The 20,410-nt window shown below is 46.0% G+C and overlaps 2 protein-coding genes across 6 annotated transcripts in view; both read left to right on the forward strand.

Annotated features, from left to right (window-relative positions):
- The window catches only part of LOC111848464 (E3 ubiquitin-protein ligase TRIM35-like), a 172,592-nt gene that overhangs the window by 138,538 nt on the left and 13,644 nt on the right, over positions 1-20,410 (forward strand). The window lies entirely within an intron of this gene.
- LOC140581242 (zinc-binding protein A33-like) lies at positions 2,484-7,617 on the forward strand. Its single transcript, XM_072703255.1, has 6 exons — positions 2,484-2,909; positions 3,693-3,788; positions 3,868-4,098; positions 4,408-4,430; positions 4,715-4,833; positions 7,064-7,617. Exons 1-6 carry the CDS (start codon positions 2,484-2,486, stop codon positions 7,615-7,617), a joined length of 1,449 nt encoding a protein of 482 aa, XP_072559356.1.

Raw genomic sequence — 20,410 nt, forward strand, 5'->3', positions numbered from 1 at the left:
GCCTGGTGCTGAACAGAATATATACAGTACAATACTGACACTTAAAGTCACACACCAGTAAATATAACCTTAATGAAATCACCCCTTATATGAAATATCATATGACCTTTAAACCACACCTCCATAATGTGCTCCATTATAAACCAGTGTATCGTGTCTGGGACCCGAGGTCCCGTCACCCCAGTGACTATTGGGCCACTTCCTGCAGTAATGGATGAGAGAGCTTCACTGGCCCACACAGAGCCCTGACCTCAGCCCCATCAAACATCTTTAGGATGAACTAGCATGGAGATTGTGAGCCAGGCCTTCACATCCAACATCAGTGCCTGACCTCACAAATGCTCTTCTGGATGAATGTGCAAAAATTCCCAAACACATTTTAAAATCCTGTGGAAAGCCTTCTCAGAAGACTTCTCAGGTCAGTTCTCTCAGGTCTCGGGTCAGTACTCTCGGGTCAGTACTCTCGGGTCAGCACTCTCGGGTCAGTACTCTAGGGTCAGTACTCTCGGATCTTGCTTGATGTCATCTGCACATTGTGGAAAAAGCTTCTCACTCAGGTGCTGGCTGGCAATTTGTGGAGAGGTCAAGCAACTCATTCTGTCCAGAGTGAACTGGGTTTTTGCTGGTGACTGTTTCACTGTAAATTTCAGGATGGTTCCTGTGAGGAAAAAAGAGAAAGAAAAAAAACAAGTTAGATAAACTGATTAATTAGTGATCGACTGACGTATGTACGGCTCCTAACTTGTCAGTCTTTATGAAGAAAAACGTTCAAATATCACATATCAATAATACTGTGACTACAATCAATTATTTGATTCAATGGAATAATGGCAACTGGAAAGGTGCATTTCTGGAAATGAACATTGCTGCATGATGAAGATGAGAAAGTGGAATACAGGTGTCAGAAATGATCCTTGATATCGTTCTAAGTCTTCCAGTCCCAAGCACAATTTTACACATGTAACAAAATAAATAAAAGCACTTTATTTGCATTGATAAATAACCAAACACCAACATTTAATAGTAGTGGATATGAAATACTTAACTTGTGTTTCTTTAGAAGTGGAGTTCATGTGTAGAAAATTCAGATCTCTGGTTTTAAAATGGCTTGGTCCAACAACCAGTAGAAATTCTCACCTGAAGATGCCATTTAAAGTTTAAAGTTACTCAGCTGGATCCATGGACAGGTAACCACGATGCTTACAGACCGCACTGAGGTTACATGAAGCTGTAGGAACTGGCTAACCAAGATTATCCTTTTCAGAGGTCTTCCAAGACATTTCACATTTCTCAGCCATTTCCAGTTTAATGGGGATTGCAAATCTTAATGTTATTATTGCATTCCAGAGTTCATACACAAATCATATTCTCAAAATAAAGGTCATACACAAATAGCAATCAAAAGTCAATCAAAAGTCAATCAAAAATCTCTCCAGTGTAACTAACACAAAGACTCCATGTCACACTTTCAACAACGGCCCTAACTGGCCTTCACCTTAGATGAATGCATGGACTTCTGGGAAATGTTGTCTTAATTAAATTTAGGAAAGCATTGATATGGACAATATTATGAACAGTGAAAAGAAATGAAAGTAAGACATTTCTATTTTCTTAATAAGGAAATAAATAATAATAAATAAATCAAGGTTCAAGGTCACTTTATTGTCATCAGCAGCTTCATACATGTACAAAGAGTGATGAAACAACGTTTCTCCATGGACCCGGTGCAACATATAGTAACATATAGTAACACTTACCATCACAGTAACAGGGTGTGCAAGGTGCAAACAGGCAGTAAATAAATAGTGCAGAGATGTAAACTGTGTGTGATTTGTACAGTTGCACAAGGCAAATAAAAAGTAAATAGAGAAATTAACATGCATAACATGTAAAACATACATTACTCTTGTCTTTATATCACATGTCTGTCATCAATGTGATTCATAATATTTTATGTATTCATTTTAGCAATTCAACTCAAATTATCTTAGAAAGTTGAATTTTGTGGAATTTATTTGACTTCATTTGTTTCCCAATATTCCAGCTTAATTCCAGTTCCACTTCCCTTCAAGCTGCATGCAATTCTAATTCCAAGTTCAGTTCCAGGAAGTTTATCCAGTTATTTACCATGCATTCTCAATTCAGTTCATGAATGGCCCCAAGCTTGACTCAGACCACCTGCGGCTGTGACCAGCTTCATACCTGCCACTAGAGGCGCCATTTCCACTCACCACAAGTCACTAAATGATTCAGAACTTTTCATTTTCAATTTCTGTATGACATAAATGGTTAAACTCAAAAAATGACATATTTAAGTGTCTTCAACTGACCTGTCAAAATATTTTTTTTCTGAATAGACGGAGACATAGTTTAAACATCCTAGATGAGTTTCCTGTCAGTAGAGTGAAAGTGAAACACTAAATTAAAAACACTCCTCCCCTCAGACTGTCTGTCTTTAGACGCGTCGTAACAGAGTCTGTAACATGGCTGCTGCAGCTTCGTTCCTAGAGGAGGAGCTCTGCTGTGCTGTTTGCTCAGACTTCTTCAAGGATCCTGTCGTCCTGAAGTGCAGCCACAGCTTCTGTCAAGTCTGTCTGCAGAAGTTCTGGAAAGAGAACAGCTCTCGGAAGTGTCCATTATGCCGGAGGAAGTCCTCTGGGGAGGATCCTCCGGTCAACATTGTCTTAAGGAACATTGTGGAGTCGTATTTACAGCAAAGGAGTGTTAGAAAGGTGGCAGAGAAGAGTGAAGCTCCAGAAAAGAGTGAATCTCGCTGCAGTCTCCATGGAGAGAAGCTTCTACTCTACTGTGTAGAAGACCAGGAGCCCATCTGTGTGGTCTGTCAGACTGCAAGGAAACACAGAGACCACCAGATCTGCCCACTGGAAGAAGCTGTAGAGGATAAGAAGGTAATCTCATTCTCTTCTGTATTATTCATTTTTCCCAGTGGATGTTATATTAATATGATCTTGCATTAACCCCCTTGTACCTGTGAGCTGCTGCCTAACTCATCATGAAATGTTAGCATGTGTGTTTAGCAGCAATGTGGCTAATACTTCCATAGGCACTGATATGTAACAGGAGGCTGAATGTAGCGGCTGTCAGAGTCGTCCGATGGGGGCCCGTCTGGGGGATCAGTTCCAGGCCCCCTCTGGATACCAAAATCCACAGATGCCTAAGTCCCTTATGATAAATGGCATAGTATTTACACATAACTTACGGACATCCTTCAGTATACTTTAAATCAGGGGTGACAAACAATGGATTTTAGAATATCGACAAATTGAACTGGAAAATCCCACAAAAAATCCACTCCTATAGGATGTGGGTCACGCTGAATCTCTTCCGCCATCTGAATTCCTTCCCCCTGTGTATCGTTCAGCTGTTTGGCCAATGATGCAGTTTCAAGGTACCCCATACGTTTCAAATTTACCCTTACCATCCATCCATCCATCCAGCCATCCATGTTACCCATTCTATGAGCCTTGTCATGGACTGACATCCCTTCCTTGGTGTCCCCTGTCCAGTACCCTGTACTTCCTGGGCTGAACTCCATGTTCACCAAGACGCTATTATGGATAAGTGAATATGGAAGCATTCATAACAATAATATAAAAGAAGCAAGCTGTGTATTACATGCCAATCCTATGTTGACTTTATCTCCTATTATCCATCTGTAAATTTTATCTCAGGAGGACCTTAGAGCTTCACTGATTCCATTAAAGGAAAAGCTGGAGAAGTTTACAAAACTTAAACAAGAGTTTGAGCAAACAGCCAAACACATCAAGGTATGGAGATTTATTCTGAGGAAGTAAAACCTCACTGTACAGATTAACTTCAGACTTACACAGCATTTCTCCCTTTCAGAGTCAGTCCCAGCAGACTGAGAAGAGGATAAAGGAGGAATTTGAGGAACTTCATCAGTTCCTGAGAGAGGAAGAGGAGGCCAGATTGGATATACTGAGAGTGGAAGAGAAGGAGAAGAGCGAGAGGATGAAGGAGAAGATAGAGAACATCTCCAAACAGGTCTCCACCCTGTCAGAGAAGATCAGAGACATTGAGAAGGCCATGGGTGCTGAGGACATCTCCTTCCTGAAGGTAGGAGCTTGATTTTCCTGAATTTATCTGTGTGTTTGCTGGCTGGGACAAACAGTCCTGCTGTGTGTCTGAAGCAGATATAGGAAGTTAAAACACCTTAGTCACACTGACCATTTTTGGCCAATAATTTTGTTCTTTATGGTTCAGTACATACAACCACAGCCAATCCATGCTGAACATACAACCTGTATAAACAGACACCCTCAGAGAAGAAATATGCCACAGATTCTCACAAATCTTTGACAGTTTGCCTTGTAAAACAGTCACATTGTGTGTATAACGCTTCCATTTTGTTTTCCTGTTTTTCAGACAGTCAAAGACACCAAAGAAAAGTATGTAGTAATAGTAATTATATTATTATTATTAATTCATCATTAATAATTATTATTATTATTTCCAATTGCTACTTAATATTACGTAAAAGCTACTATGACCTGGAGCTAATTCCAGACCTGTTAAAGAACAAACATGAACAGTAATATATCATCTCCAGGCCAGGAGTGAGACTTTAATTATCCCAGTCAGCAAGTCTTCTGGACTGAGTGGAGTCACTGGTGCTGCAGACTCACTTCAGACCCCACAGCAGCACTGACTCCTTCCTGTCACTGTATTGCAGAGTGCAGTGCTCACTGCAGGACCCAAAGCTGACTTCAGGGGCGCTGATAGATGTGGCCAAACACCTGGGATCTCTGAAGTTCAGCGTCTGGGAGAAGATGCTGGGGACTGTGCAGTACAGTGAGTACTGGGGGAAATGGCTGTATAAAGCAGAGAGCAGTATCTGAGTGGGTTATACTGTCACTCACTGGGAGCTCAGCCTAGCAGCACTGGTACAGTGAGTACTGGGGGAAATGGCTGTATAAAGCAGAGAGCAGTATCTGAGTGGGTTACACTGTCACTCACTGGGAGCTCAGCCTAGCAGCACTGGTACAGTGAGTACTGGGGGAAATGGCTGTATAAAGCAGAGAGCAGTATCTGAGTGGGTTACACTGTCACTCACTGGGAGCTCAGCCTAGCAGCACTGGTACAGTGAGTACTGGGGGAAATGGCTGTATGAAGCAGAGAGCAGTATCTGAGTGGGTTACACTGTCACTCACTGGGAGCTCAGCCTAGCAGCACTGGTACAGTGAGTACTGGGGGAATTGGCTGTATAAAGCAGAGAGCAGTATCTCAGTGGGTTATACTGTCACTCACTGGGAGCTCAGCCTAGCACCACTGGTACAGTGAGTACTGGGGGAAATGACTGTATAAAGCAGAGAGCAGTACTGTATCTGAGTGGGTTACACTGTCACTCACTGGGAGCTCAGCCTAGCAGCACTGGTACAGTGAGTACTGGGGGAAATGGCTGTATAAAGCAGAGAGCAGTATCTGAGTGGGTTACACTGTCACTCACTGGGAGCTCAGCCTAGCAGCACTGGTACAGTGAGTACTGGGGGAAATGGCTGTATAAAGCAGAGAGCAGTATCTGAGTGGGTTACACTGTCACTCACTGGGAGCTCAGCCTAGCAGCACTGGTACAGTGAGTACTGGGGGAAATGGCTGTATGAAGCAGAGAGCAGTATCTGAGTGGGTTACACTGTCACTCACTGGGAGCTCAGCCTAGCAGCACTGGTACAGTGAGTACTGGGGGAAATGACTGTATAAAGCAGAGAGCAGTATCTGAGTGGGTTACACTGTCACTCACTGGGAGCTCAGCCTAGCAGCACTGGTACAGTGAGTACTGGGGGAAATGGCTGTATAAAGCAGAGAGCAGTATCTGAGTGGGTTACACTGTCACTCACTGGGAGCTCAGCCTAGCAGCACTGGTACAGTGAGTACTGGGGGAATTGGCTGTATAAAGCAGAGAGCAGTATCTGAGTGGGTTATACTGTCACTCACTGGGAGCTCAGCCTAGCACCACTGGTACAGTGAGTACTGGGGGAAATGGCTGTATAAAGCAGAGATCAGTATCTGAGTGGGTTATACTGTCACTCACTTGGAGCTCAGCCTAGCAGCACTGGTACAGTGAGTACTGGGGGAAATGGCTGTATAAAGCAGAGAGCAGTATCTAAGTGGGTTATACTGTCACTCACTGGGAGCTCAGCCTAGCACCACTGGTACAGTGAGTACTGGGGGAAATGGCTGTATAAAGCAGAGATCAGTGTCTGAGTGGGTTATACTGTCACTCACTGGGAGCTCAGCCTTGCAGCACTGGTACAGTGAGTACTGGGGGAAATGGCTGTATAAAGCAGAGAGCAGTATCTGAGTGGGTTATACTGTCGCTCACTGGGAGCTCAGCCTAGCACCACTGGTACAGTGAGTACTGGGGGAAATGGCTGTATAAAGCAGAGAGCAGTATCTTAGTGGGTTATACTGTCACTCACTGGGAGCTCAGCCTAGCAGCACTGGTACAGTGAGTACTGGGGGAAATGGCTGTATAAAGCAGAGAGCAGTATCTTAGTGGATTATACTGTCACTCACTGGGAGCTCAGCCTAGCAGCACTGGTACCTTAGTCGGTTCCCTGACAGCTGTATGCCTGTGATCTGTGATCCTCCTCACTGGTCACTTTAGATGGAAGCATCTGCTAAACCAATAACTGTAAATGTACTGTACTGGAGAGCGGATGGACTGGGTGTATAAAGAAAATCTACATTTAGTCTTTATTTTCTTATTTAAATATGTTTGTAAATGTGTTGATATTTTTTTTTAAATATTGACAGCAATACAGTTTTCTGTTTCAAAATATTTAAAATTAGTCCAAGCTTTCACGCAAATCTGTATCTGTTTACATTAGACAAAATATTTAACCTTAAATGACATTTTAATTTAATGAAACGTGGCCTGTTGTCATAACCCTTTTTTCTGCAGCTTCCCTATAATCACTTTATTGATAATACTACCTCACTGTAAAATGTTAATGTTACAATGTTAATGAGTTTTACTGCATTGAGACAGATTATCAACTGCAGCTTCCTCTTTAACCCACAGCTCCTGTGACTCTGGACCCAAACACTGCAGCCCCCTGGCTCTCAGTGTCCGATGATCTGACCAGCGTGAGAGACACTGGCGTTAAACAGCAACTTCCTGACAACCCAGAGAGATTTAGCTACTGTGTGAATGTGCTGGGATCTGAGGGGTTTAACTCAGGAAAACACAGCTGGGAGGTGGAGGTGGGGGACACACCTAAGTGGGATGTAGGAGTAGCAGCAGAGTCTGTTAACAGGAAGGGGGGGATTACATGCTGCCCAGAGGAAGGATTCTGGGTTGTATTTCTGAGGAATGGTGACATGTATGAAGCATGTGATTCATCAGTAACCCGCCTGAGACTGAAGAGGAAACCGCAGAGGATCAGAGTGCAGCTGGACTATGACAGGGGGGAGGTGTCCTTCTTCAACCCCACTGACATGTCACTCATCTACACCTTTAAAGGCACATTCACTGGGAGACTGTTTCCATTCTTTTCTCCATGTGTAAATGATGATGGAAGCAACCCTGGATCCTTGAAGATCTGCCCAGTAATGGTGTCTGTGACAGTGATGTGATCCCATAATGATGTCTGTGACAGTGACATCATCCCAGTAAAGGTGTCTGTGACAGTGACATCATCCTTTCATGTGTCTCATTGGAAGGCAGGACAGGAAAGGATTAAAATCAAAGAATTTCTGTGTACAAATAAATGTGTCTGAGCTCATTATCACATGATCTGGACCCTCAGTAATACACACCTGTAATTACATGCTAATTTTTACTTTGGGGCTAATAATTACTGGCCTACAGCAATGAGGTGATTGGCTTTCTGAGCATTTTGCATTGAACCCTGTTTAATAAACCTTTATCAGCATATTTCTGTCTGATGCATTTATACAGTACCTACACTTTACCAAAGTCACTCATCAGTAAAAGTAACCTTAATGAAATCACACCTTATATGAAATATCACATGACCTTGTAACCACACCCCCATAATGTGCTCCATCATAAACCAGTGTATCGTGTCCGGGACCCGAGGCCCCGTCACCCCAGTGACTATTGGGCCACTCCTTGCAGTAACGGCTGAGAGCACTTCACTGTCCAAGGGGCAGCCAGCGGGGGACTCTGTCTTTGAGCCCTTGAAGGAGTCACACATCTCTCTGGGTAGACAGAGTCAGGGGACAGTGAAGGACAGTGACGCTGAGGCTCTAACCCTGACTGCTGCAATAAGCATAATGGTATTGAGACAGTGGTTATCATCTCAATCCCCCCTTAATCAGAGGGGACAGAGTGGGCACTGCAAACTAATGATACTAATTAAGAGCCTTAACGCCCTTTGACAGGTAGGAGGTAGGTAACTCACACCCTGCTCAGCAAATTTAATCTGCCCTGTAAAGAAACAGAAAGGGACCAGAACAGAGTATCGACAGAGGGTAGGACTTACGCCTATTTTAAGCTGAAACTCTGCATTTAAACCTGATCAGGGCTGGTTAGGCGTGCAGCGTAAATTACTGTGGCAATATACCCTGAGCTACTATTCACAGGAGACAAAACTCAGAAGTAAGGCTTAGCCAGTCAGCCTGCTGCATAGAAACCCCTCTGCTTAGCAATGGGCAGCCAGACACCACACAAACTGCAGGAGGGAAACACCTTTATTCTCAACAAGACCTCCTGATACAGGGTAGATGAATTTCAGACAGACGTGGGGGGTGAATGAGGGCAGGACTGCTCTGGGGGGGGGGGGCTCAGGAGATTAGGGTTAACCCTCCAGTGACTGATCTGCACTGTAAACAGCAGGTGAGACTGACTGAAGTCACTATTTGGGCTAAAACTGAAGTGAAGCTCTGACCAATCCTGAGGCAGCACAGGAAGCACAGCTATTGGCCGCAGCTCCAGAAGCACAGCTATTGGCCGCAGCTCCAGAAGCACAGGTATTGGCCGCAGCTCCAGAAGCACAGCTATTGGCCGCAGCTCCAGAAGCACAGCTATTGTCCGCAGCGCTTTGCTCCTGGACTCGCTGCCTCCCTTTCAGACAGCGGCTGTCGTTCTGGACACCATCTCCTCCACAAAGCTGTTCTCCTTGAGCAGGACCTCCGCCTTCAGCTTCTTCAGCTCCTCCTTGATGTCCTGGTCAGACATGCCGCTGGCAGCGAGAGCTTTCACCTTGGTGAGGAAATCCTGGATGATCTTCTCTCCCTCCTTCAGGAAAAGTAAACAGGATGTTTGTTTATCAGCCCAGCAGGTAGGTGGCGCTGTTATACTGCGGACATCATAACTACTGCAGCCGGAAACCCATTACAGGTCAGGTCAAGTGCTGCATATGTAACCATGACAACACAAGGGGGCGGGACTCAGGAAGGGGGCGGGACTCAGGAAGGGGGCGGGACTCAGGAAGGGGCCGTTTACAGACAGTGATGCTGCGGCTGCCTGCGGAGGCCCACTGGCTGTCTGTGCCGGGCAGTCTGGGTCCTGCAGTCTGGGTCCTGCCTTGGATGCGGGTCAAACAGCAGCATCTGACAGTAACAGCTGCACTGCAGCACGCAGAGGAAGCAGCTCCAGGCGTGTAGAAGAGCCACCTGCTCTGGACCCAGATCCTACAGGAGGACCTTCTGTGTGGAGAGCGTGAAGCCCCTGGCTCAGCGGCGCCCCCTACCTGTCTGTCTGATCGGCTCCTCTTGGCGTCAGGGGCCCCGTCCCGTGGTCACATGCAGGTTGCTCACGGTCGCCACCTGCTGGCTGAGGGCCGTCAGCTCGTGGAAGTGCGTGGCGAACAGGCAGAAGGAGAGGCAGCGAGTGGCGATGAACTGGCCCAGACCAGACCGAAGCTGTCGTAGGTGGAGGTTCCTCTGCCCTGCTCGTCGATGATGATGAGGGAGTCTTCTGTGGCCGAGCTGGGAGGAGGGAGGGGTAGAAGGAGAGGGAAGGAGTGAGAGAGGAAGACAAGGAGAGACAAAGAGAGAGAAAGGGAGAGAGAGAGAGAGAGAGTGAGAGACAGACTTTGACTTTTAAAACATTATTTACACAAAGGCATGCACATTGCCATCAAACCACTTCATATTTAAAAAATGTAACTAAACTTACCAAACCTAGAGATCTTGGAGGATTATCCTTGCCTAATTTGCAATTATATTATTGGTCTGCCCATATTAGAAATATGATGACTTGGTTCATGTGTCGACATGAGTCCCTGTGGTTTGGTTTGGAGTCGTTAGCTTGTCATCCTTATCTGCTAAAAACCTTGCCTTTTGTCAAAAACATACATCACATTTTTTCAGTTAAGGTTAACACTATTATTTACAATACACTGTTAATATTCCTCAAATTCTGTCTCTACACTCCCCTTTGGCGTTAAACCCTGATATTCCAGCTCAATTTAGGAACATTGGTTTATTGGAATGGAGGTTATATAATCTGTTATATTTCTCAGATCTACTAATCAATGGCTCCGTAAAGTCTTTTGAATGACTTAGGACTGATTTTGACATCCCACATAAGGATTTTTACAAATTCCTTCAGATAAGACACCGTGTTAACTCTTTGTTAAAAGAGAGGGGTATACTGTAGGCTACGCTTAAATCTTTCAGATCTTGAAAATCTTTTACTTTCTCCCAAAACATTTCAGGGCAAGATTTCTGAGATCTACTCGTTGCTTCTGTTTTCGGACTCATCATCTCTTGATGCTTTAAAACCAATTTGGGAACAGGATCTGAAAGTAACCTTTAGTTCTGCAGTGTGTAAAGAAATTTGTAACAGTACTTATCCCAAATGTTCCTCGATCCATGAACAAAATTTTCAGTTTTTTCACAGGCCATACTATACACCAGTTCGACTCCAGTCTGCCCCGTCAAAAAATAGTAATAGTAAATAGTATGTTACAGTCACCCCACTGGGTGACAACATCTGACTCCTGAATGAGCAGCAAATCGGGCAAAAGCTGGGGGGGGGCAGTCCCTGGTCTCCACCCCCCCATCTGCCTGTGCCATTATCACTCCCTCCTTCAGGGCACCCTACTTATTCACCCCCCATCTCTGGGAAGCGTGGGGATGCACAGCAGGATAATCGTCATCATACTAACAATGACTGTAAGTGCACTGATTAAACATTTTAATTAGCACCAGCAACATTAAAATAACAGGAAGGCCCAGATGATACATGAACGTGAAGCAGGTTCCTGTTCTGCTCCACTGGGACACCCACAGACCACAAGGTGGACCAAGTGAATTTCCAGTCCTGTGCTGTTAGTGCCCCCATCCATTTCACCACAGAGGGGTTTCCTCTGCGCCGGGAGCCAAACTGGGCCGGGAGCCGAACTGGGCTGGGAGCCGAACTGGGCTGGGAGCCGAACTGGGCCGACTCTCCGTTTGAACAGGGCACAGATAATCGATAGGCTCCCTACAGACCTTCACACGGGCACAGTGGCGTGGGAGGTGGTTTCGCTGTGGGCCGTCCTAAGGCTGGCAGTGACAGGCTGCCTTTCATGCTGACATCCTGTAGATGGCGTGATTCTTCACCTCCATGCCGCCTGTCATCACGTCACTCTCCAGCTGGGCTCAGCCAGCTTCCTCCCTCCTGGCTCCCGGCCTTCAGCCATTGGCCGACACAAGCTGCCACCCTCTCTTCATGTCTGCTCAACCAGTCGGGGTACAGGAAGGACTTAAGACAGAGTACTGCAGCCAATCACATGCCTGCAGTTACAGGGCCTTTAGCATCACCATTTAGGCCCCACCCAGCATTTTTCAGCCTGAGGGAAGGGGGTGGGAGATGAAATGGGGGGGGGGGGGGGGGGGGGTGGTGTCGGTTGTTTCAGGAGGAGGAGGAGGGGCAGACACTACCCCCCCCCCGTTTGACAATGTGTCCCAGTGCCATGCATTACTGAGTGGCTGTAATAGAGCTCTTACCCAGCACAGCACCCCCCACCCCCCCCCCAAAACACCCACGAGGTCTCGCTCTGTCTCAGCTTATTACGCTCCTTAATCCCGAAACCCGCACTCGCCCGCATGACACGAGCAGGACCCGGGGGCAGTGAGCGATGCATCCTGGGAAATGGGCGATGGGCAGCAGCTCCTGATAACATGTATCACACCACACCCAAGACGTCTGTAACAGTACAGTGAACGGGTACAGTGAACGGGTACAGTGCCGAGACCGTCACCCCGAGAACAGGTCTGCGGAGGGATGGATGGAGAGACGGACGGTGGATGGATAGATGGATGGACTGTGTTTGACTTAAAGGGACTTACTTTCTATTCACATTAAAATAAACTTCTAAAGGAAATCCTGCTCTTAAGGTTCTAATTATTAAACCATCATCATCTTGGCCATTTATTCCCTTTCTGAATGGTGACAGCAGCCGCAGCTTTTTAAGCAGAGAGTCATTCAGGTGGTGTTCAGTCTAGCAAAGCTGCTGCGCTCAGTCTGTTCGCAGACATACACGTACAGAATCGTACAGTCATGACTTTCACTCCTCTGACTGGCCCACAGCGCCCTCTACTGTGAGGATTCATTACTGTGTCACATTTCATATGCAGCCTAAACAAACACCGGCACGCCATCGTCAGAGTCCTACTTAGGGCTCTGGCAACACTCAGCTGCCCCGGATGTAACCTGTAAGGCAGAAGGAGGAGCCACAAGGTGGCGCAGGTGTCACATTCAGATGGGACAGTCATGGGCTGTAAAGTCATATCTACACCAAGCCAAGCTGTGTTCTGAGCCCAGATGAAAGGAGAGTTAATCTTGTGTAAGTTACCAAGCTGAAATACAGCTCACTGAAAAAATAAGCTCAGTGGGGAGAAAGTTATTTGACTGTGTATTGGGGATAAATCCCGTCCCCGTTGCTGTGTGGGGGTTAAATCCCACCGCCATTTATGTTGGGGTTAAATCCCACCTCTGCTGTGTGTGGGGATAAAATCCCACCGCCATTTATGTTGTGGTTAAATCCCACCTCTGCTGTGTGTGGGTTAAATCCCACCGCCATTTATGTTGTGGTTAAATCCCACCTCTGCTGTGTGTGGGGATTAAATCCTGCCCGTGTGGGGGGTGTCAAGTTCTCTCCCGCTGCTTTCCTCTCTCTACTCCAGTCTCAGCATCCCATAAGGGATCAGCTCCCAGCCCCCAAGAAGTAATTCAGATGTATTGGAAATTAAATACACGACCAGTCAAAAGTGTTTGTACACCTCAGGTTTGTACCACCTTTTAATTTATTTAATAAACTGCAGATTTTTTATTCTTGTTAAACATCGGAAAGTTGAGTGAACAACTATAAATGAAAATATAAGTCAAATAAAGCAATTTTCCTGTATAACACAGAAAGAGTATGTAACAATGTAACAGTGCATAACTTTAACTTTAAGCATTCTAGTTAATTGTTTCCTCCCATGAAACAGAGCAGTATTTAATGTTGCTTGTAGAAAGAATGCCTGGAATTTTATCTGCTGTTATAGAATAGAATAGAAAGCCTTTATTGTCATTGTACTGGAGCACAGATGCTACTTGTACAATGAAATTGCAGTGGCCACTTCTAAAGTGCAGACATATACAGACATATACAGACATTACATTTGCAGTACAGACAGCGTTCTGCAATAGCCAGTAGTGTACTGACAGAGTAGTAGATGCAATAACGCATAGTGTTAAGTATTGTATTATACTAAATTGGTGTATATTATATTATAATAATAAAAAATTATTGCACATTTTCCTTATGTGGAGGTGGTGTGTGTTGTATTTGTGTGTTCATTGCAGTGATGGCTTGTGGGAAGAAACTGTCTTTGAGTCTATTGTTCCTGGTCCTAATGGCCCTGTAGCGCCTGCCAGAAGGCAACAGGATGAGTGCTGACTCTAACAGGTGATAGGCAGGGTGAGTGCTGACTCTAACAGGTGATAGGCAGGGTGAGTGCTGACTCTAACAGGTGATAGGCAGGGTGAGTGCTGACTCTAACAGGTGATAGGCAGGGTGAGTGCTGACTCTAACAGGTGATAGGCAGGGTGAGTGCTGACTCTAACAGGTGATAGGCAGGGTGAGTGCTGTCTCTAACAGGTGATAGGCAGGGTGAGTGCTGACTCTAACAGGTGATAGGCAGGGTGAGTGCTGACTCTAACAGGTGATGGGCAGGGTGAGTGCTGACTCTAACAGGTGATGGGCAGGGTGAGTGCTGACTCTAACAGGTGATGGGCAGGGTGAGTGCTGACTCTAACAGGTGATAGGCAGGGTGAGTGCTGACTCTAACAGGTGATAGGCAGGGTGAGTGCTGACTCTAACAGGTGATAGGCAGGGTGAGTGCTGACTCTAACAGGTGATAGGCAGGGTGAGTGCTGTGTCTGATGATTCCCTCCGCTCTGCTGAGGCAGCGGGATGTCTGTTAGTGAGGGGAGGGGGCAGCCGATGATTTCCTGCGCCGTCTTGACCACTCTCTGCAGTCTCCTCCGGTCTGCCTACAGTATGTTAGGATGCTCTCAATGGTGGAGCGGTAGAGGTTCACCAGAAGGTATTGAAGGCCGAGCTGAAGTCGATGAGGAGCATTCTGACGTAGCTCTCCCGGCGCTCTAGGCGGCTCAGTGCGGTGTGAAGGGCGATCGCTATGGCATCTTCGGTTGACCTGTTCGCTCTGTAGGCAAACTGGTCAAAAGATGCAGGGAGGTGGGCTTTGATGTGGTTTATGACCAACCGCTCTAAACATGTGGTGATGATGGGTGTTAGTGCGACTGGTCGGAAGTAATTTAGACTGTGTGTGACTGATTTTTTGGGTACCGGAATGATGGTGGCGGACTTCAGACAGGTTGGGATGGTGGCCTGTGTCAGGGATAGATTGAAGATGATGGTGAAGACCTGTGAGAGCTGGTCAGCACAGGCTCTGAGTACCTTCCCGGGGTCACCATCAGGTCCAGTGGCTTTCCTGGGATTCACCCTGCTGAGCACCTGCTTCACATCCTGTTCCTGTTCAGTCCATGAGTGGGAGCAGGGGACTGGTGGAGGCTGGGATAAGGTGGCTTCCGACTGTGGGGTTGGGGTCTCGAAGCGAGCAAAGAAGGTGTTCAGCTCTTCTGCTAGTGTGATGCTTGAGTCCACGGCTGCATTGGTCTGTCCCCTGAAACTGGTGATCTGCCGGTTACCCTGCCACACCCGCCGAGTGATACCCTGCCACACCTGCCGAGTGATACCCTGCCACACCCGCAGAGTGATACCCTGCCACACCCGCAGAGTGATACCCTGCCACACCCGCCGAGTGATACCCTGCCACACCCGCAGAGTGATACCCTGCCACACCCGCAGAGTGATACCCTGCCACACCCGCAGAGTGATACCCTGCCACACCCGCAGAGTGATACCCTGTCACACCCGCCGAGTGTCGTTGTCAGATAGATGGTTTTCCATGTTCCTCCTGCAGTCAGACTTGGCTTCCTGATTTCCCTCTTCAGGTCAGCTCTAGCAGCGCTGTACAGTTCTTTGTTTCCTGACCTGAAGGCAGTGTTTCGGTTCATGATGAGTGTCTTGACCCGGCTGGTCTTCCAGGGCTTTTGGTTGGGAAACACCCGGATGCGTTTGTTCACTGTGACAGTCCAGATACAAAACTTGATGTATGAAAGGACAGATTCTGTGTGTACAGCCAGGTCCTGATGTTCAAAGACACTCCACTCTGTGAGTGAAGCAGCCTTGGAGCTGGGAAAGTGCATCTTCAGGCCATGTGGTGATGGTCTTAATCAAAGGAGTAGTTGTTCTTCTTATAATTGCTAGAGGAGGCTACTTTGATGAATCAAAGATATGACATTTTCTTGCTAATAAAGGTACTCAAATGGTGAACATACTGTAAATTTACTTGTTAATAAAGAATAGTGAGTGTGTGAGTAACTAGCAGAACTGAGCAATTCCAACTGCTGAATATCCTGCCTACATACCTGCCACTAGAGGCGCCATTTTCTAAATGATTCAGCACTTTTTATTTACACATTGGTTGATTGACCTATGGGAGAAATACTGAGAATTACTAGCAGAACTGGACAATTCCTTTGCAACTTAAATGGCCAAACTCAAAAAGTGACATTCAAGAGTCTTTAACTAACCTATCAAAATGGTTTCTTCTGAATATACTGAAAAATAGTTGTTAAACTATCCCAAAGGTGTGTCTTATTAGTTAAGTGAAAGTAAAACTACAGAAAACTTCCTGACTGTAGACATGCCGTAACAGACTCTGTAACATGGCTGCTACAACTTCGTTTCTTGAGGAGGAGCTCTGCTGTTCTGTTTGCTCAGACTTCTTCAAGGATCCTGTTCTCCTGAAGTGCAGCCACAGCTTCTGTAGAGTCTGTCTGAAGAAGTTCTGGGAACAGAAGAGCTCTCAGGAGTGTCCATTATGCAGGAGGAAGTTCTCTATGGATGATCCTCCTCTAAACCTGGTTTTGAAAAACATTGTAGAAAACCATCTAAAACAGAAGAATGAGGCTCCAGAGAAGAGTGAATCTCGCTGCAGTCTCCATGGAGAGAAGCTTCTACTCTACTGTGTAGAAGACCAGGAGCCCATCTGTGTGGTCTGTCAGACTGCAAGGAAACACAGAGACCACCAGCTCTGCCCCCTGGAAGAAGCTGTAGAGGATAAGAAGGTAATCTCATTCTCTTCTGTATTATTCATTTTTCCCAGAGGATGTTATATTAATATAATCTTCCATGAATCCCCTTGTATCTGTGAGCTGGTGCCTAACTCACCATGAAATGTTAGCATGTGTGTTTAGCAGCAATGTGGCTAATACTTCCATAGGCACTGATATGTAACAGGAGGCTGAATGTAGCGGCCGTCAGAGTCGTCCGATGGGGGCCCGTCTGGGGGATGAGTTCCAGGCCCCCTCTGGATACCAAAACCAGCAGATGCTTAAGTCCCTTATCCTTCGTCCTGTGTTAGCTATCTGTTCCTATCTCTAATTTTAGACGGGTCGGTGCTGACCCATGTATTAAATCAGCCATAAAATACCCTCAAAACAATTATTTATCATCCAATATGTTTCTTACCTCTTGGTTACCTTGTTAAGCCTCCTTATCCATGAAAAGATTTGTTTTAATATTTCTGGTGTGGCTTTCTGGACTTTTCTTTTGACAGAATACCTCTCGTTGTCAATAAAAAAATAATGGTAAAATAAGCCTCAAGTGAATTAAATAAATAAACTGAATTGAACTTATCTTGCCTTACATGTCTGGGCTTGCCTTGCCTAGTGAATTTTTATTTTTTTATTTTGTTTAAATAGAGGTTCCTGACAAAGTCAAAAAGCCTTGATTTTATTTGGTGCTTTTATGTATTTTAAACTTAAAAACGGGTCGGTGTAGACCCCAACACCACAGGAAGGTTATATTAAATGGCATAGTATTTACATATAACCTACAGACATCCTCCGGTACACTTTAAATCATGAGTGTCAAACATACGGCCTGTGGGTCAGAACCGGCCTGATGAAAGTTCTGACTCGGCCCGTGAGAGATTATAGAATATCGACAATCCCACAAAAATCACCACTCCTATAGGTGGGTCACGCTGAATCTTTTCCGCCATCTGAATTCCTTCCCCCTGTGTGTAACGTTCAGCTGGTTGGCTGATGATAGTTTCCCCGTATGTTTCAAATACACCCTTAACAACCATCCATCCATTCATCCATCTACCCATCCATGTTACCTATTCTATGTGTCTTGTCTTGGAATGACATCCCTTCCTCAGTGTCCCCTGCCCGGTGCCCTGTACTTCCTGGGCTCAACTTCATGTTCACAATAATGGATAAACGAATATGGAAGCATTCATAACAATAATATAAAAGAAGCAAGCTGTGTATTACATGCTAATTCTATGTTGACTGTATCTCCTATTATTTGTCTGTAAATTTTATCTCAGGAGGACCTAAGAGCTTCACTAATTCCATTAAAGGAAAAGCTGGAGAAGTTTACAAAAGTTAAACAAGAGTTTGAGCAAACAGCCAAACACATCAAGGTATGGAGATTTATTCTGAGGAAGTAAAACCTCACTGTACAGATTAACTTCAGACTTACACGGCATTTCTCACTTTCAGAGTCAGTCCCAGCAGACTGAGAAGAGGATAAAGGAGGAATTTGAGGAACTTCATCAGTTCCTGAGAGAGGAAGAGGAGGCCAGACTGACTGTACTGAGAGTGGAAGAGAAGGAGAAAAGCGAAAGGATGAAGGACAGGATAGAGAACATCTCCAAACAGGTCTCCACCCTGTCAGAGAAGATCAGAGACATTGAGGAGGCCATGGGTGCTGAGGACGTCTCCTTCCTGAAGGTAGGAGCTTGATTTTCCTGCATTTATCTGTGTGTTTGCTGACTGGGACAAACAGTCCTGCTGTGTATCTGAAGCAGATATAGGAAGTTAAAACATCTCAGTGATACTGAGAACTTTTGGCCAAAAATTTTGTTCTTTATGGATCAGTACATACAACCACAGCCAGTCCGTGCTGAACATACAACCTGTATAAACAGACACCCTCAGAGAAGAAATAAGCCACAGATTCCCACAAATCTTTGACAGTTTGCCTTGTAAAACAGTCACATTGTGTGTATAACGCCTTCATTTTGTTTTCCTGTTTTTCAGACCGTCGACGCCAAAGAAAAGTACGTAGTAATAATTATTATTTTTTTCAATTATTTCAGTTGCTATTTAATATTACTTAACAGCTGTAATGACCTGGAGCTGATCCCAGTCCGGTTAAAGAACAAACAGGAACAGTAATATAATATCTCCAGTGCAGGTGGGAGGCTTTAATTATCCCAGTCAGCAGGTCTTCTGGACTGAGTGGAGTCACTGATGCTGCAGACTCACTTTAGACCCCACAGCATCACTGACTCCAGCCTGTCACTGTCTTTGCAGAGCCCAGTGCTCACTGCAGGACCCAGAGCTGGCTACAGGAGCACTGATAGATGTGGCCAAACACCTGGGGTCTCTGAAGTTCAGAGTCTGGGAGAAGATGCTGGGGATTGTGCAGTACAGTGAGTACTGGGGGAAATGGCTGTATAAAGCAGAGAGCAGTATCTGAGTGGGTTATACTGTCGCTCACTGGGAGCTCAGCCTAGCAGCACTGGTACAGTGAGTACTGGGGGAAATGGCTGTATAAAGCAGAGAGCAGTATCTGAGTGGGTTATACTGTCGCTCACTGGGAGCTCAGCCTAGCAGCACTGGTACAGTGAGTACTGGGGGAAATGGATGTATAAAGCAGAGAGCAGTATCTGAGTGGGTTATACTGTCAGTCACTGGGAGCTCAGCCTAACAGCACTGGTACAGTGAGTACTGGGGGAAATGGCTGTATAAAGCAGAGAGCAGTATCTGAGTGGGTTATACTGTCAGTCACTGGGAGCTCAGCCTAACAGCACTGGTACAGTGAGTACTGGGGGAAATGGCTGTATATAGCAGAGAGCAGTATCTGAGTGGGTTATACTGTCGCTCACTGGGAGCTCAGCCTAGCAGCACTGGTACAGTGAGTACTGGGGAAATGGCTGTATAAAGCAGAGAGCAGTATCTGAGTGGGTTATACTGTCGCTCACTGGGAGCTCAGCCTAGCAGCACTGGTACAGTGAGTACTGGGGGAAATGGCTGTATAAAGCAGAGAGCAGTATCTGAGTGGGTTATACTGTCGCTCACTGGGAGCTCAGCCTAGCAGCACTGGTACAGTGAGTACTGGGGGAAATGGCTGTATAAAGTAGAGAGCAGTATCTGAGTGGGTTATACTGTCAGTCACTGGGAGCTCAGCCTAACAGCACTGGTACAGTGAGTACTGGGGGAAATGGCTGTATAAAGCAGAGAGCAGTATCTGAGTGGGTTATACTGTCGCTCACTGGGAGCTCAGCCTAGCAGCACTGGTACAGTGAGTACTGGGGAAATGGCTGTATAAAGCAGAGAGCAGTATCTGAGTGGGTTATACTGTCGCTCACTGGGAGCTCAGCCTAGCAGCACTGGTACAGTGAGTACTGGGGGAAATGGCTGTATAAAGCAGAGAGCAGTATCTGAGTGGGTTATACTGTCGCTCACTGGGAGCTCAGCCTAGCAGCACTGGTACAGTGAGTACTGGGGGAAATGGCTGTATAAAGCAGAGAACAGTATCTGAGTGGGTTATACTGTCGCTCACTGGGAGCTCAGCCTAGCAGCACTGGTACAGTGAGTACTGGGGGAAATGGCTGTATAAAGCAGAGAGCAGTATCTGAGTGGATTATACTGTCACTCACTGGGAACTCAGCCTAGCAGCACTGGTACAGTGAGTACTGGGGGAAATGGCTGTATAAAGCAGAGAGCAGTATCTGAGTGGATTATACTGTCACTCACTGGGAACTCAGCCTAGCAGCACTGGTACAGTGAGTACTAGGGGAAATGGCTGTATAAAGCAGA

Source organism: Paramormyrops kingsleyae, chromosome 20 (assembly GCF_048594095.1).
Source record: "Paramormyrops kingsleyae isolate MSU_618 chromosome 20, PKINGS_0.4, whole genome shotgun sequence".
Taxonomy (NCBI): domain Eukaryota; kingdom Metazoa; phylum Chordata; class Actinopteri; order Osteoglossiformes; family Mormyridae; genus Paramormyrops; species Paramormyrops kingsleyae.

Coding starts and splice junctions, on each gene's coding strand:
- LOC140581242 (XM_072703255.1), top strand. CDS start 2,484: ATGGCTGCTGCAGCTTCGTTCCTAGAGGAGGAGCTCTGCTGTGCTGTT. Junction 4,099..4,407: donor AGGACATCTCCTTCCTGAAG/GTAGGAGCTTGA, acceptor CCTGTTTTTCAG/ACAGTCAAAGACACCAAAGA. Junction 4,431..4,714: donor GTCAAAGACACCAAAGAAAA/GTATGTAGTAAT, acceptor ACTGTATTGCAG/AGTGCAGTGCTCACTGCAGG.